Source organism: Aquarana catesbeiana, linkage group LG10 (assembly GCF_042186555.1).
Source record: "Aquarana catesbeiana isolate 2022-GZ linkage group LG10, ASM4218655v1, whole genome shotgun sequence".
Taxonomy (NCBI): Eukaryota; Metazoa; Chordata; class Amphibia; order Anura; family Ranidae; genus Aquarana; species Aquarana catesbeiana.
This window is the reverse complement of record NC_133333.1, coordinates 61,747,753-61,761,762: the sequence shown is the minus strand read 5'-3', so window position 1 is coordinate 61,761,762 and position 14,010 is coordinate 61,747,753. Positions and strand designations below refer to the sequence as shown.

General features: G+C 40.2%; 1 protein-coding gene across 1 annotated transcript in view; it reads left to right on the top strand.

Moving 5' to 3' along the window:
- The window catches only part of LOC141110721 (dual specificity protein phosphatase 8-like), a 39,200-nt gene extending 26,161 nt beyond the window's left edge, over positions 1–13,039 (top strand). The window contains exons 4-7 of the mRNA XM_073602261.1: positions 1,359–1,525; positions 5,453–5,612; positions 6,705–6,828; positions 7,875–13,039. Coding sequence (XP_073458362.1) covers positions 1,359–1,525; positions 5,453–5,612; positions 6,705–6,828; positions 7,875–8,652 — 1,229 coding nt within the window. The 3' untranslated portion in view covers positions 8,653–13,039. The remainder of the gene's footprint in view (positions 1–1,358; positions 1,526–5,452; positions 5,613–6,704; positions 6,829–7,874) is intronic.
- The last annotated feature ends 971 nt before the right edge of the window (positions 13,040–14,010 follow it).

Genomic DNA, 14,010 nt, shown 5'->3' with positions numbered 1-14,010 from the left:
ATAATAATAATAAAAACATCACCTGTGTATGAGCATAAGATTTTTTTCAGGGTCGCTGAAGCCAGTTTATTGTTACCAGGCATCAAATCTTGAATGACTGGTAAAATAAGTGAACTAAAATAATTGTTTAGCATGTACAGAAATCTAACAGCCGTATTTGAGCTCAAAAAGTTGGGTAAAAGTGTTATGGGTGACACCATTTTAAAACTCAGACTTCTCTTTAACTAAAACAAATGGGATGCTTTGCAGGTAGCCTTTCTCAGCTTGAAATGTCTGATTATGTGAAAGTTGATTTGCTTTTTTTCTTTGCAATTTGATAAGGACAGACAATAATTATTCCACTTTGGTAATGGTATTTAGTATTTATTTTCTCTTCTAAAAAAAAAAGTTCCTTTGAAATTAATCGGTTTATATTGCTATGGAACAACACACACAGAGGGGGGGATGTTTTTAAGAACTAGAGAAAATAAAATGGCCTATAGTGACAAGTTGGAATGCTTGTTTTATTTTCTCAGATAAGGGCCCATACACACAATTGCAGTGCGTTCGCACATGCGGATTAATGCACATTATGCCACCTGTTAACATGCATTGGGTTATGGCAACCCATTCATTTAAATGTGCAGTCTAATGCACCAAGAAGACACACATATATAATTTCCATAAACACAGTGCATGTCCATCAACAAGGTCAAAGAGTGGTCACTATGGGTAGCAGAGGGGCACTAAAATCATTTTTCCTCTTTATCTCTTGCGCTTTCACTCAGCAGTCCAGCAGCTTAGCTGAAATTTGCATCATAAATTAGGAATTGGCTGTAGACTTTAAATGTCATTGAAAATCTAAAAATTTCCTGTCCCAAAGTCATCTTGTCCCAAGCAAACTATGTACCATATTTGTATTCTAGTAACCCTTGTTTAAATGGCATATGCATATTCCTTAACCTCACCTGAACCAAATTGGGTAATGTTTCAAAAATAGCTTTACCTTTTTATAGACCAATTGATGTAAGAATCTAGAGTAATAATCATTTTAAAATGGGAAGTTGTAAAAATTACAAAATACTGCAAACCATCCCTTTCACTTCTTTGCAATGGCAAAGCAGTTCATATACAAATTGGCAATAATCTAGTAACACCCACATATATTACAACCTTTATAACTATGGAAAAAAATTGATTTCTAGTACTGTAAACATAGAGGAGAGATTGTGTAGTTGCTGGCTATTAACACAGCTTACTGCTTTTAAGACAGATCTTTCCAAAAGAGGCTTTGAGAAATGGACCCCTGTTGTATTGTATGCATGAATTTTGCCTTTTTTTTTTTTTTTTGTAACATACACTTCTGCTTTGTTCCACAGGGGGGTTTGCAAACTTCTCCTCACAGTTCCCGAATTTGTGTGAAGGGCGAACCTCTAACATTTTGCACACCAGCATATCGCAGCCCTGCCTCTCCACCTCAACAGTGTCTGTTACCCGTATCCTGCCACACCTTTACCTTGGTTCCCAGAATGATGTCATGGATCAGGTATGAACAATAAACATAATACACAGATCATGTTAAGGGAAGCTTTCTCTGATCTACATGGTTTTTAAGTTAAAAAGGATAGCTGGAATCTGGTTAGTTGCCAGAAGTAACAGACCCTTTCTTTTTGGACATTTTCTGAAAGACCTAAGCCTCTCATTCTTTGCTATTGCCAAGGTCTCATTCAGGGCTCTTTAAAAAAAAAAAAAAAAGCAAAGGAGCCAAGTAAAAAAAAAAAAAAAAGTCAGCAAAATGCACAGAATTTTCATGTGCCAGAACATGTGTGCCCAGCATTCCTGATGAACCGGACATAATTTGCTCTGTAGGTGGCCCTCTCCCCGACATCCTTTGAAAAATCAAAGCAGGACGGAAGATTCTAATTAGATGTGTGGATATTCTGACAACCACTGATTGCCCATACACTCCAGAAGTGTTCTGTCTGAGCCTCATTGATCAAGCTATGATATGTGATGTGTTGAAAATAGCTTTGACCTTTCACCTTTGCATTACATTTTATTTTATGCCGCAGAAGCCTTTTTGCTGTCATATACAGTGCCTTGAAAAAGTATTCATACCCCTTGACATTTTGTCATGTTACAACCAAAAAGGTAAATGTATTTTATTGGGCTTTTATGTGTAAGACCCAGACAATCACAGGTATGACTCCTAGAGGCAGAGGCATGATGGTATTTGTAGTTTCAAAACAGCTGGAGTGCCAGGATTGCCTACACCTGTGCTAGACCAACACAAAGTGGCACATAACTGCAGTGGAAGGAAAATTTATAAATGGTTTTCAATTTTTTTTTACAAATGTGAAAAGTGTGGCATGCATTTGTATTCAGTCCCCTTGAGTCAATACTTTTGTAGAACCACCTTTCACTGCAATTACAGCTGTGAGACTTTTTGGGTATATCTCTACCAGCTTTGCAGATCTAGAGTGAAATTTTTGCCCATTCTTCTTTGCAAAATAGCTCAAGCTCTGTCAGATCAGATGGAGAGCGTCCGTGAACAGTAATTTTAAGGTCTTGCCACAGATTCTCAATTTAGGTTTAGGTCTGGACTTTGACTGGGCCTAAACACATGACTATGCTTTGATCTAAAACATTCCATTGTAGCTCTGGCTGTATGTTTAGGGTCGCTGTCCTGCTGGAAGGTGAACCTCCGCCCCAGTCTCAAGTCTGTTGCAAACGCCAACAGGTTTTTCTTCTAATGCCGTGTACACATGAGCGAACTTTCCGGCATACTTGGTCCGGCAGACCAGAGTCCGCCGCACAATCCGATCGTGTGTAGGCTCCGGCGGACTTTTTTTTCCCAAAAGTACCTAGATTTGAAGCTTGTTTCAAATCTTAGTCCGCCGGACTCACCGGGTGAGGTTGACCACGCCCCCCTAAAACGTCAGTCACAGCATGCCCAGGGACTGTGACGGCATAAGGGGGTGGGGTCCCCGCCTATATAAGTCACATCGGAGCGATCAGAGAGCATTCCAGCCTGAGAGACCGTCATGTCAACATTGGAAGAAGAGAAGAGAAGAAGCCAGAAGTGCGGGCCTCCGCTGGCAAAAGAGTGGCATGAAGAGAGCCGGCAGAAGAACTGGAACACCGGGAGAAGAGGCCAGAGAGAGCGGAGAAGAACCAACCAGACGCCGGGAGTAGAGGAACCGTAGGGACCCCCGAAGTCGGAAGAAGACCCCCGAAGCCGGAAGAAGCCCCCCCCCGGAGCTGTCTAATAAATTACTTTAAAAACCTGTGTAGTGTGTTTTTATTACTGACACTTTTTCCCTAGGTAAATGGGTAGGGGTACCATGTACCCCATACTCATTCACATAGGATGGGGGGCCGGGATCTGGGGGCCCTCTTATTAAAGGGGGCTCCCGGATTCCAATAAGCCCCCCACCCGCAGACCCCGACAACCAACGGCCAGGGTTGTCTAGAAGAGGCCCTTGTCGTCATCAACATGTGCTCAAGGTGCTTTGGGGGTGGGGGGGGGCCCACTGGGCCCCCCCCCCTCCCCCAAAGCACCCACCCCCCATTTTGAGGGCATGCGGCCTGGTACGTTCAGGAGGGGGGGGGGCGCTCGCTTGTCCCCACCTCCTTTCCTGACTGGCCGGGCTGCGTGCTCGGATTGGGGTCTGGTATGGATCCTAGGGGGGGACCCCACGCCGTTTTTTCATTAAAGTGTTCCCTTTAAAATCCATACCAGACTTAAGGGCCTGGTATGCCCCACGACGGGGCTCACAAGGTGTCAATTTCGCAGATAAAAGCGGCGAGATTCACTTCCTTTTCTAGTCCCGTCATACCCGAGTCACGTTCAAAATGAACGGATTTGTCCGTGTGTGGGCAAGTCCGTTCATTCTGAAAGTCCGGCGAAAGTCCGTTGGAAAGACGGGCGGACCTAGCCTGCCGGAAAGTCCGGTCGTGTGTAGGCAAGTCCGTCTGTACAGGTAGTCCACCGGAAAGTCCGGCGGAAAGACCATCGGACCAAGTCTGCTGGAAAGTACGAGGCATAAGATTGCCCTGTATTTGGCTCCATCCATCTTCCCATCAACGCTGATCAGCTTCTCTGTCTCTGCTAAAGAAAAGCATCCCCACAACATGATGCTACCACCACCATGTTTCACGGTGGGGATGTGATTAGGGTGATATGCAGTGTTGGTTTTCCGCCACATATAACGTGGCTTCCTATGGCTTTCTTTCAACAATGGCTTTTTTTTTTTTTTTTTGCCACTCTTCCATACAGGCCAGATTTGTGGAGTGCACAACTAATAGTTGTCCTGTGGACAGATTCTCCCACCTGAGCTGTTGATCTCTGCAGCACCTCCAGAGTTACCATGGGCTTCTTGGCTGCTTCTCTGATTAATGCTCTCCTTGCCCAGCCTGTCAGTTTAGGCGGATGGCCATGTCTTGGTAGGTTTACAGTTGTGCCATACTCTTTCAATTTTCGGATGATGGATTGAACAGTGCTCCATGAGAGATTGGAATATTTTTTGATAAGTTAACCTTGCTTTAAACTTCTCCACAACTTTATCCCTGACCTGTCTGGTGTATTCTTTGGCCTTCATGATGCTGTTTGTTCACTAAGGTTCTCTAACAAACCTCTGAGGGCTTCACAGAACAGCTGTATTTATACTGAGATAAATTAGATACAGGTGGACTCTATTTACTAATTAGGTGACTTCTGAAGGCAATTGACTAAACTAGATTTTAGCTAGGGGTATCCGAGTAAAGGGGGCTGAATATAAATGCAGCCACACTCATATTGATTTGTAAAAAAAAATTTAACCATTTTATCATTTTCCTTCTACTTCACAATTATGCGCCACTTTGTGATGATCTATCACATGAAATCCCAATAATATACAATTACGTTTTTGGTTTTAACATGACAAAATGTGGAAACTTTCAAGGGATATGAATACTTTTTCAAGGCATTGTACTATATGGTGCTATAGAGTTTATTTTATAGGGTTAGCATGTTTTGACTTTTTCTCGAATCAACCAGCTGATAGTGGTTTAGGCTTTGAGAAACAAACTTCTTGATGACATAGTTTTAATGTTACAGTAGTGATATGTACATGGCTGTAACTAATATCAACCAATCAGATTTAAGTTTACTGTTAACTGTCTGTTTAGTGTATTGAAAACGTTTCTGGATTTTGGGACTAAAACCCGTTTAAACCTTGAACCAATCCTGTGTGCCTCCTTACGTTTTTTGTATGTCACCATGGCACCACTTGGATTGGGTTCTGGAAGAGTTTTTCGTGTTGCAGGCAAAGCAATATTTCAGTATCCAAGAACACCACTTTTACAAAACTTGACTAATTTTGAGATGTCATGGTATTAAGCATTTGTGCACAAATAAAGCATTCTTTTAAGAACATGCTAATATCTTTGTATTTAGCTACTTATATATAATTATATAATGTTTTTATAGGAGGTAATAAATCAGAATGGTATCACTCATGTTCTGAATGTCAGCTACAGCTGTCCAAAGCCAGTCTTCATCTCCGATAACCACTTTCTTCGAATCCCCATCAATGACAGTTACTGTGAGAAGATCCTGCCCTGGCTGAGTGCAGCTGTTGAGTTCATAGGTACATTCTTATTCATAGTAGTAGTAATATTGTGATTTACTATTATTATTATTATTATTATTATTATTACTATCATGATATCCTGCTTTAAAGCGTATCTAAAGCCTGAACCTTTAATTTTAGTTTTTGATAGTGGTGAGGGGTTTGTACCTCCTAATAATTTTTTTTTCTTTTTTTTGGGGGGGGGGGGGGGGGGTTTGCTGTCTGTTTCCATTACAGAAAATTGTCAATGGAGACACTTTGTCCAGGTGACAACTGTCTCTAATGCCTCATACACACGAGCGGAATTTCCATCTGAAAAATCTTGGATGGTTTTTCCGACGGCATTCCGCTCAAGCTTGGCTTGCATACACACGGTCACACAAGTTCTCTGAACTTTCGACCGTCTAGAACGCGGTGACTTACAACACTACGACGAGCCGAGAAAATGAAGTTCAATGCTTCTGAGCATGCGTCGAATTGTTTCCGAGCATGCGTGATTTTTTGCTCGTCCGAATTGCATACAGACAAACGCATTTTTGGATAGGAACTTTTTCCAACTGAAAAATAGAGAACCTGCTCGCAATATTTTGCTGGCTGGAATTCTGCCAGAAAAAGTCCGATGGAGCATACACACGGTCGCAATTTCCGACCAAAAGCTCTCATCGGACTTTTGCTGGCAGAATTTCCGCTCGTGTGTACGGGGCATAAGATTTCCCTCACATTCAGAGAGATATTCCTCTCCCTCCTGTTTTTAGAGTCACAAAAACACATTTGGATAATTTTGACTTCAGCTAAATGCCTAGTCTTGCCTGCCAAGATTTCTAGACACATGTACAAATCTTTAATTCTTCCCTTACAGTAGAATATCTGCCTGTACCGTGGCCCCAGGGAAAGTTTTTGGGCTTCTCGCCCCATTCTTCTTTCTTTTTCTGTCTCCTTGTGCGGTTACAATTTTAGTGATTTTTTTTTTTTTTTTTCCAATACTTTTTCATTGCTAAAAAGATGCCACAACATATAGCCAATGTTTGCAGCCAGTTGGTGTTGTATTATATACTGAAAGTAGACAAGAATGGAAGCTGTGCCTTACTTGGTCTTTGTGTTTGTTTACAGGAAAAGTGGAGCTGGTTAATGGCAGAGTATTAGTCCATTGCCTTGCTGGTATCTCACGCTCTGCAGCAGTAGCGATTGCCTATATCATGAGGTTAATGGGGCTTTCTCTTGATGATGCCTACAGGTAAGGAGCAACAATGCACCATATGCAGTCACCATCTTTATTGCAGGTCTTTTGAGGGACGCAAGTTTTTCATTCCTTTTTAACATGGATAATTTGATTTAATGTAAAACTTTAGTGACATTAAATCATTGGAGTTTTTAAAAAGTTGTCAAATGACCATAGTGGAGATGACATGACTTTCCCCATGGAGCATTATGCGGTTCTTACACATATAATGTAGTGACTGAATGACAATTCACATTTCTCCTGGATGTTGTAGTAGTTGTGTTAAGGCAGCAAATTATAACATATGCCATGTGCATTGTGGTGCACTGTAATAGTTTGGGTGTTTGGACAGCCATTGTAACAGTGCAAAACACAAAATAAATGACGCTGCAGCACACTGTACTGTGGTATACGTTGCAGTAACTTGCTAAAACATGCATTGCCCTAAGGCATGAATGAATTCAACTAAGGAATTGATCTTACTGTGTTTAGACGCGTTTGCACCCTTTTACAAGCATTTGGTGTATCTAATGCCAATAAACTTCCATCCGGGACACAATTTTTGGTTTTGAAAAAATGCTGCTAAACTTAACTGCCTATAAACTACTCCATGTACATGGACAGATAAGATAACATAGAGGAGAGTTCAGGGGCTGTTGAAAAAAACAACTGCTCCTAAACATTTGTTTATCAGCAGCAGTGTACATGAGGCCTTACAAGCATGACTCCCACAGACAGAGGCATGATGGGACTTGTAGATCAGCTGGAGGGCCACCAGTTCAACACCCCTGCTCTAGAAGGATCCCAACCGTATGGTTGGGATCCACTCAGATGTCTGATCGGCAGCTGGCTTAGCCTCTCAGCATACGGTGCTCCAGTGACTGACGGACCTCACGGTCATGTTATTGCTTAGTTCTTGGCCTTAGAACCAGCGGAGGACAGCTGCAGCATCACACCGATGCTACAGCATGGAGGGGACAGGAATATGGAGTTTTTTTCTGAAAGTTCACACCTCTCCTAAAATTGAACAAAAATGTTATTTTAACTTCTTGTCTTAACAGGTTTGTTAAAGAAAAAAGGCCCACCATTTCTCCAAATTTTAATTTTTTGGGACAACTTCTTGAATATGAGATGAGTCTTGCAAACTCACAGCAATCGCACCTTCCTAGTCCGGTTCAGTTAGAAAGCCCCACAGATAGAGCATGCACTGTTCAGCCTTCTGATGGTAAGCCAACAAACAAGGAGCAGAGTTGCCAAAATGATCATGTCACCTCTAAGTCACAGGAAATAGAGGTGGCCATAGATGCTACTAAACTGGACAATAACATGGCAAAAGAGGAGTCTGAATCCACTTTGACTGGCAGGTTTACATCAATGGGGATCTCCTCATACCAGCGACATGAAATCAGTAGCTTAAAGCGTTCTTTCTCCCTGGACATTAAATCTGTATATACTTCCTTATCGACAGAGGCAAACAAAAATTTGTATCAGCCTTCCAGGTCACAGCTTGTCCCCACAAAACCTATCTCCTCTAAACCAGTGGGACTGTGGGATCGTTTCCTTGGTTTTGGACTTAATTTCCTTTACTTCTATTCTGAAGAAGAAGAAGCACAAGAAAACCAAATGCTAGGTCACAAGATAAGACCAAGGGGGAACTGTGAACAAGGGGAGGTTCCAGAAAACTTAAAAAAAAGGAGAGCAAACACAAAAATCCTTGATGAAGGACCTTCTCGTCCATTTACTCTCAATATTCCCAGCTGTAAAAGCCAAACATTCTTTAAGGAGAACACTTTGGAAGTTGGCTCACAAGTAAGGACAATCTCTCCAGTTCCTCTGTGAGGAACGCCCAACTTTTCAAAAGACATTTGGGATCTAACAAATGAACAGAACATAGGTCTTGCTGGTTTTTATTTTCTTTTCCCCAGATTCTTTCTTTTCCGCATGTTCAAGACCCATGACAGAACTGAATAGCTTGTTGAGAAATTTAACGTATTTTCAAATGTTTCTTCATATTGAATGAGCAAAACAAAAACATTTTTTGTGGGTAACAAACAAGACTTTGGTTAAGGTGATTGCCAAAACTGGAGATCTGGCCCTATTTATTTAATTTTTTAGCCTAAAACTTATGAAGGCTTTGGCTAAATGCTTTTGTGTGCAATTATCTAAACTGACCTGAAGGGGTAGCATCTTTGCTGCTGTACAGCCTTCTTAAAGCTGAAACAAAATACTTAGAGTGAACATGGTCTTTTAGTACTTTTTTTTTTTTTTTTTTTTTTCTATACCAAACAAAAGGGGTGATAAATGCTTTACCTTGTTTTATCTTTTTTTTTTTTGTTTGAGTAATAATGTGGTGTGTTCTGACATTTACAGCTATGGACTCTTTAATCCAGCTTGGTCCACTTGTCAAAATTATTGAAATATCTCAGACTGGTCCATGCAATTTCACTCTTGGTGTAATGTAGAAAAGTATTAAGGGGTAGTACTGCAACATATATATTTTTAATTCCCCTAGGTCCTACTTGAATGTAAGCCCTAGAAGCCAAACCGTGTCTGTGACAATACTTTTCTGCCCTTTTACCTCAGTTTATTGCTGTGAAATTTATTTAATGATCCCCTAGCATGCTTGGGGTATGCTCTCCTGCATACAGCTCCAGAATGTCCCCCACCTCTCAGGACCCAAGGACATATTTTGTCCTTTTTTACCAGCAGGTGGTATAAGCATACTTTGTTTTCATTATTTATTTATATATGTGTTGTCTTTTTATTATTATTGCTTAAGTTAATAATCATTGGAGCCGCTAGTACTCACTTCTTGAGGTGGAACGGTCACCTTTTACTTGTCAGAAGCAGCCATTTTGTGAACTGGTATTCAGCCTGTTAATTCACAAAGAACTTGAGGCAGACATTTTGCTCTGCTTGACCAATATTAAACTTTTACTTGACTGAAGAGACATGACTAGTTCCCAGTGAATTGAAGTATTTCCACAGACCACAAAATGGCAGTCTGTACTGTGCATGGTTGACAGATTTGCATAAATACCTGTACCAAAGGTTTTGTGACCAGATAAAGTTAATATACGAAGACAAGGCAAGCAGATGCAATGTGTGCATTCAAAACAAATTTAAGCTGACTTTTTTCCTTTTTGATGTATGTTGATTGATTTCATTTTTCTAAAAATATTTTTGTGTTTAAAAAAAAAAAAAAAAAAATAATGGTTATATTCAGATATAGCTATTTATTTAAAAGCTATTGTGCTGGTTCTAGACTGTCTGTTGCATGGTGTCTATGTAGGACAATCCTTCTCCATACTCCTGTCTTATGTTGATCTGTGCTATGACTTTCTCATTGCTTCTACAATATTGAAACGGTTTTACAGCCAAATAATGTACCTTTCCTCTGCCTGACATCACTTAATTTATTTACTGCACTGGGTGATGCAGATAGAGGCATCATTTAGGATTGATGTCCTATAAAGAACACCATAGACTCCCATCTCTGCCTAGAGTCAGACCAACCGTGCCTATGGAAAGGCTAGCTCTGAGAACAGCCGTGTTTGGCACATAATGTACAGTATATTAGAAAGTTCATGAGCTTGAATCAAAATGATTCTTGAATAAGATATTTAAAAAGGCTAATGTGTTTTTTGTTTTTTTTTAAGGGATTGTAGTGAATATTCTTAAACCAAAAGTATGTATGGATAAACATACCTTCAAGCATCATTACATAGGAATTGATAGAAAGTATCCATGGGCAAAGCAATCATTGTTGGCATTGTGAGCAGGATCAAAAGATAATGTAGAATCAATGGATCTCTTGACTCTTAACTGCATCCATGGCCTCCACTTAGAGTGAGAAAAATTAAATACTACAGCTGTCTAAATCAGCCAAAGAGCTTTTTATAGCAAACACTACAAAAATGAAAGCTAGGGTATGAATGGTTGCCAAGGGCAATCATCTTACTTGCTGTCCCTTGGATTAGTTCTAATACATGAGACCTAATTATTTTGAAATCCTTAATTCATATAAATAGTAAAGATACCTGCATGTAATATTTTTACTCTACAATTTAAGTGCAAGTTACTCTTTGATAAAGCAATAGTAATTCATACAAACTTGGGCAAATAAACCTAGGAGGAAACAATTCAGTGGTAACTCCAGACATATAAATAACAGTGGATCTTTCCTCCCCAGCTGATGAAGATGACACTTGTTTTACTGAGGGATGAGAAGAAAACTAATATAGAGAAGAAAACTTGCCTTACGGTCTTGCTGCAGCTGATACTCCAGTCCTCTTTTCTCCGACTCCAAAATATGGCTGTGATGTATGCGATGACATCCATGAGAGCAGCAGTGGCAAGACTAGTCAGAGACTGGCAGGGAGGTAGACTTCAGGACTCTATTCCTTTGTATTTGATCATCCCCTAGTTTAACAAGCCTTATATTCATCAGGTAAAGACATTTTTCAGTAATGCAGACATGCTGTAACTGTTAAATGTGCTGCTGGGAAAAGCCCTTTCCATAAATAGAAAATTACACACTCCTACTGACCGATGTTAATACTTCAATTTGGATTGCATTAAAGTGTCTCCTGAACTAAAATAAACTATCACAAACACAATATTTTTCTTTTTCAAAAAAACATTTCACTTCCTTCCTTCCTTTTTAGTACATATAGGGCAGAAGTGTGAACCATTTTATATAAATTGGAGCAAAAATGGAGCTGTAGCCCATAGTATGTAATCAGCTCTCGTATTTGAAAGCAGAAGGCTCTGGAGCAAAGGTTCCCCTTAGCAGCCAGATTTCATAAATCATCTTCTGGTGTAACTATCTAAATTTTCTCTTGTATGATGTCATGGATTTACTAAAAAGCCACCAAAATGGCTATCCTTATTATTCATATCCCATAGAGTAAAAAACTGGCTGCTACTTGGCTAATAGAGCAGTTGCCTACAGCAAGCAATTGATTCAATTTGTCATTTAGGATAAAATAAAAATTGTACCCCTGGTAATTGCAATGGGCAACAAAGGTACCTTGATTGCTCTGGTAAATGTCGATTTTGTACAAGGTCTACCTCACCCCATTTTTCCTAGCTAAAAAGCATCCCACCAGGCTTAAAGCTGACTTAGTCTGGATGTACACGTTTGGACCACAGTGATTTCTACAAGGACCTAAATGTCCCAGCTCCATAAACCACCACAACACAAAGATATGAATATGTAATAAAAAGTGCAGCACTAGAAAATATCAAATGCAAATATACAAACAGTGCAGATGTGTAATTAATATACAATATTCATGTGACTATAATATAATGCAAAAAACAAAAATGGCTAAATTGCAAGCAAGAATAAAGTGCAAATTAAACACATATGCAGAAAGTTCATTGGTGATGGTGATAAGAGATCCTCATGAAGCATGGATCCAATAGGTGAAATCATGTGAAGTGTAAAATATAAACTTGACCACGTGAAACCCCTCACCACAGAGATAAGAGGCTTACCAGAGAGCCAGCGACCACCCTTATTCAGGGGGGTCCATAAGGCGCTTGTTAGATCTGAGATCCTGTGAAACGATGACCTGATGTCCTGATGCGTCCCTCTGCAATCTGGGACCTTATAGAGGGATAACCATATGTCCTGGTTCGTCCCTCTCTGGAAATCCTCACAGGTACCAAGCAGAGTTCAGAGCCAATACCAATGAAACCAAGGCCCAAATTTGCAAATGTATTAAAAAAAAAAGGAAATTCTCCAATAGTAAAATAATGCCTTGTGAGGTTACTTTAATAAAGAGAAATGCAATGCTGCATGTAAAACGAAAAGACCCATGTACGAGTCAGGCAATTAAAAATAGTAAAATGGAATTCCAAGCAGAAGTAAAATCACCTCAACATGTAAAAGTGATCACGCATACGCAGAGCGTGTGTGCGTAGAGTCCCCGACTCTCATTTTACAAAGATATGAATGCTCTGTGCATTGTAAGGCAATATGTTGCCAAAAAGATACAGGTGCATTATTTAAGGCATTAAGGAGCAGTGGTATCCCATTCAAAGGGAATGGGTAGCCTTAATGTAATGATCAAGATGTGCATGGGCTCTTGTCAAAATAAGCTCCCCTGCATCCTTGTCCACCTTTTGTGGGGACGGAAAGTATTCAGACCCCCTTAAATTTTTCACTCTTTGTTATATTGCAGCCATTTGCTAAAATCATTTAAGTTCATTTTTTTCCTCATTAATGTACACACAGCACCCCATATTGACAGAAAAACACAGAATTGTTGACATTTTTGCAGATTTCTTAAAGAAAAACTGAAATATCACGTGGTCCTAAGTATTCAGACCCTTTGCTCAGTATTTAGTAGAAGAACCCTTTTGATCTAATACAGCCATGAGTCTTTTTGGGAAAGATGCAACAAGTTTTTCACACCTGGATTTGGGGATCCTCTGAATACTTAGGACCATGTGATATTTCAGTTTTTCTTTTTTAATAAATCTGCAAAAATGTCAACAATTCTGTGTTTATCTGTCAATATGGGGTGCTGTGTGTACATTAATGAGGAAAAAAATGAACTTAAATGATTTTAGCAAATTGCTGCAATATAACAAAGAGTGAAAAATTTAAGGGGGTCTGAATACTTTCTGTTTTATATATACATTTTTTTTTTTTTTTTTAATTAGGTTCTGGGATGTGATGGTAGATCGGGCACCAGAGGCGGGAGAGTCCTTATAGTGTAGAAGGTTTATTCAGAAACAAGGTTGCAGTGCTTCGACAATAAAAGGGGGGGGGGGGAATCGAACTAGACCTACAACTGTTGAGGTTGCAGTCACACAGCTAGGGGGAAACACGCATCATTCCTAGTGCGCAAATGGAGAAAACCTGTCTCCACTCAAGGGTCAGTGTGGTCGCTTTCTATGCCTCAGGCATTCCCATCCTGAGTACTCTGTGGGTGTTCCCAGGTGGGCAAACGAGTGGTAGAAAGAATCAGTGCAAAAAGGGCCCTTAAGTAGTTCGATTGGCAGAGGCGCCTGATGTGGTTGTTCAAAGAGCAGGCATGAGTTGTATAGTATCAGCTGATAGTGGGCTCCACACGGGGGAAAAATCTTTTTTGGCCACTTGGTAGAATTTAGAGTTTGTGGAAGTGATGTCATCTAGGTGGATCATACTACATCATCCTACATGATCCACCTAGATGACATCAC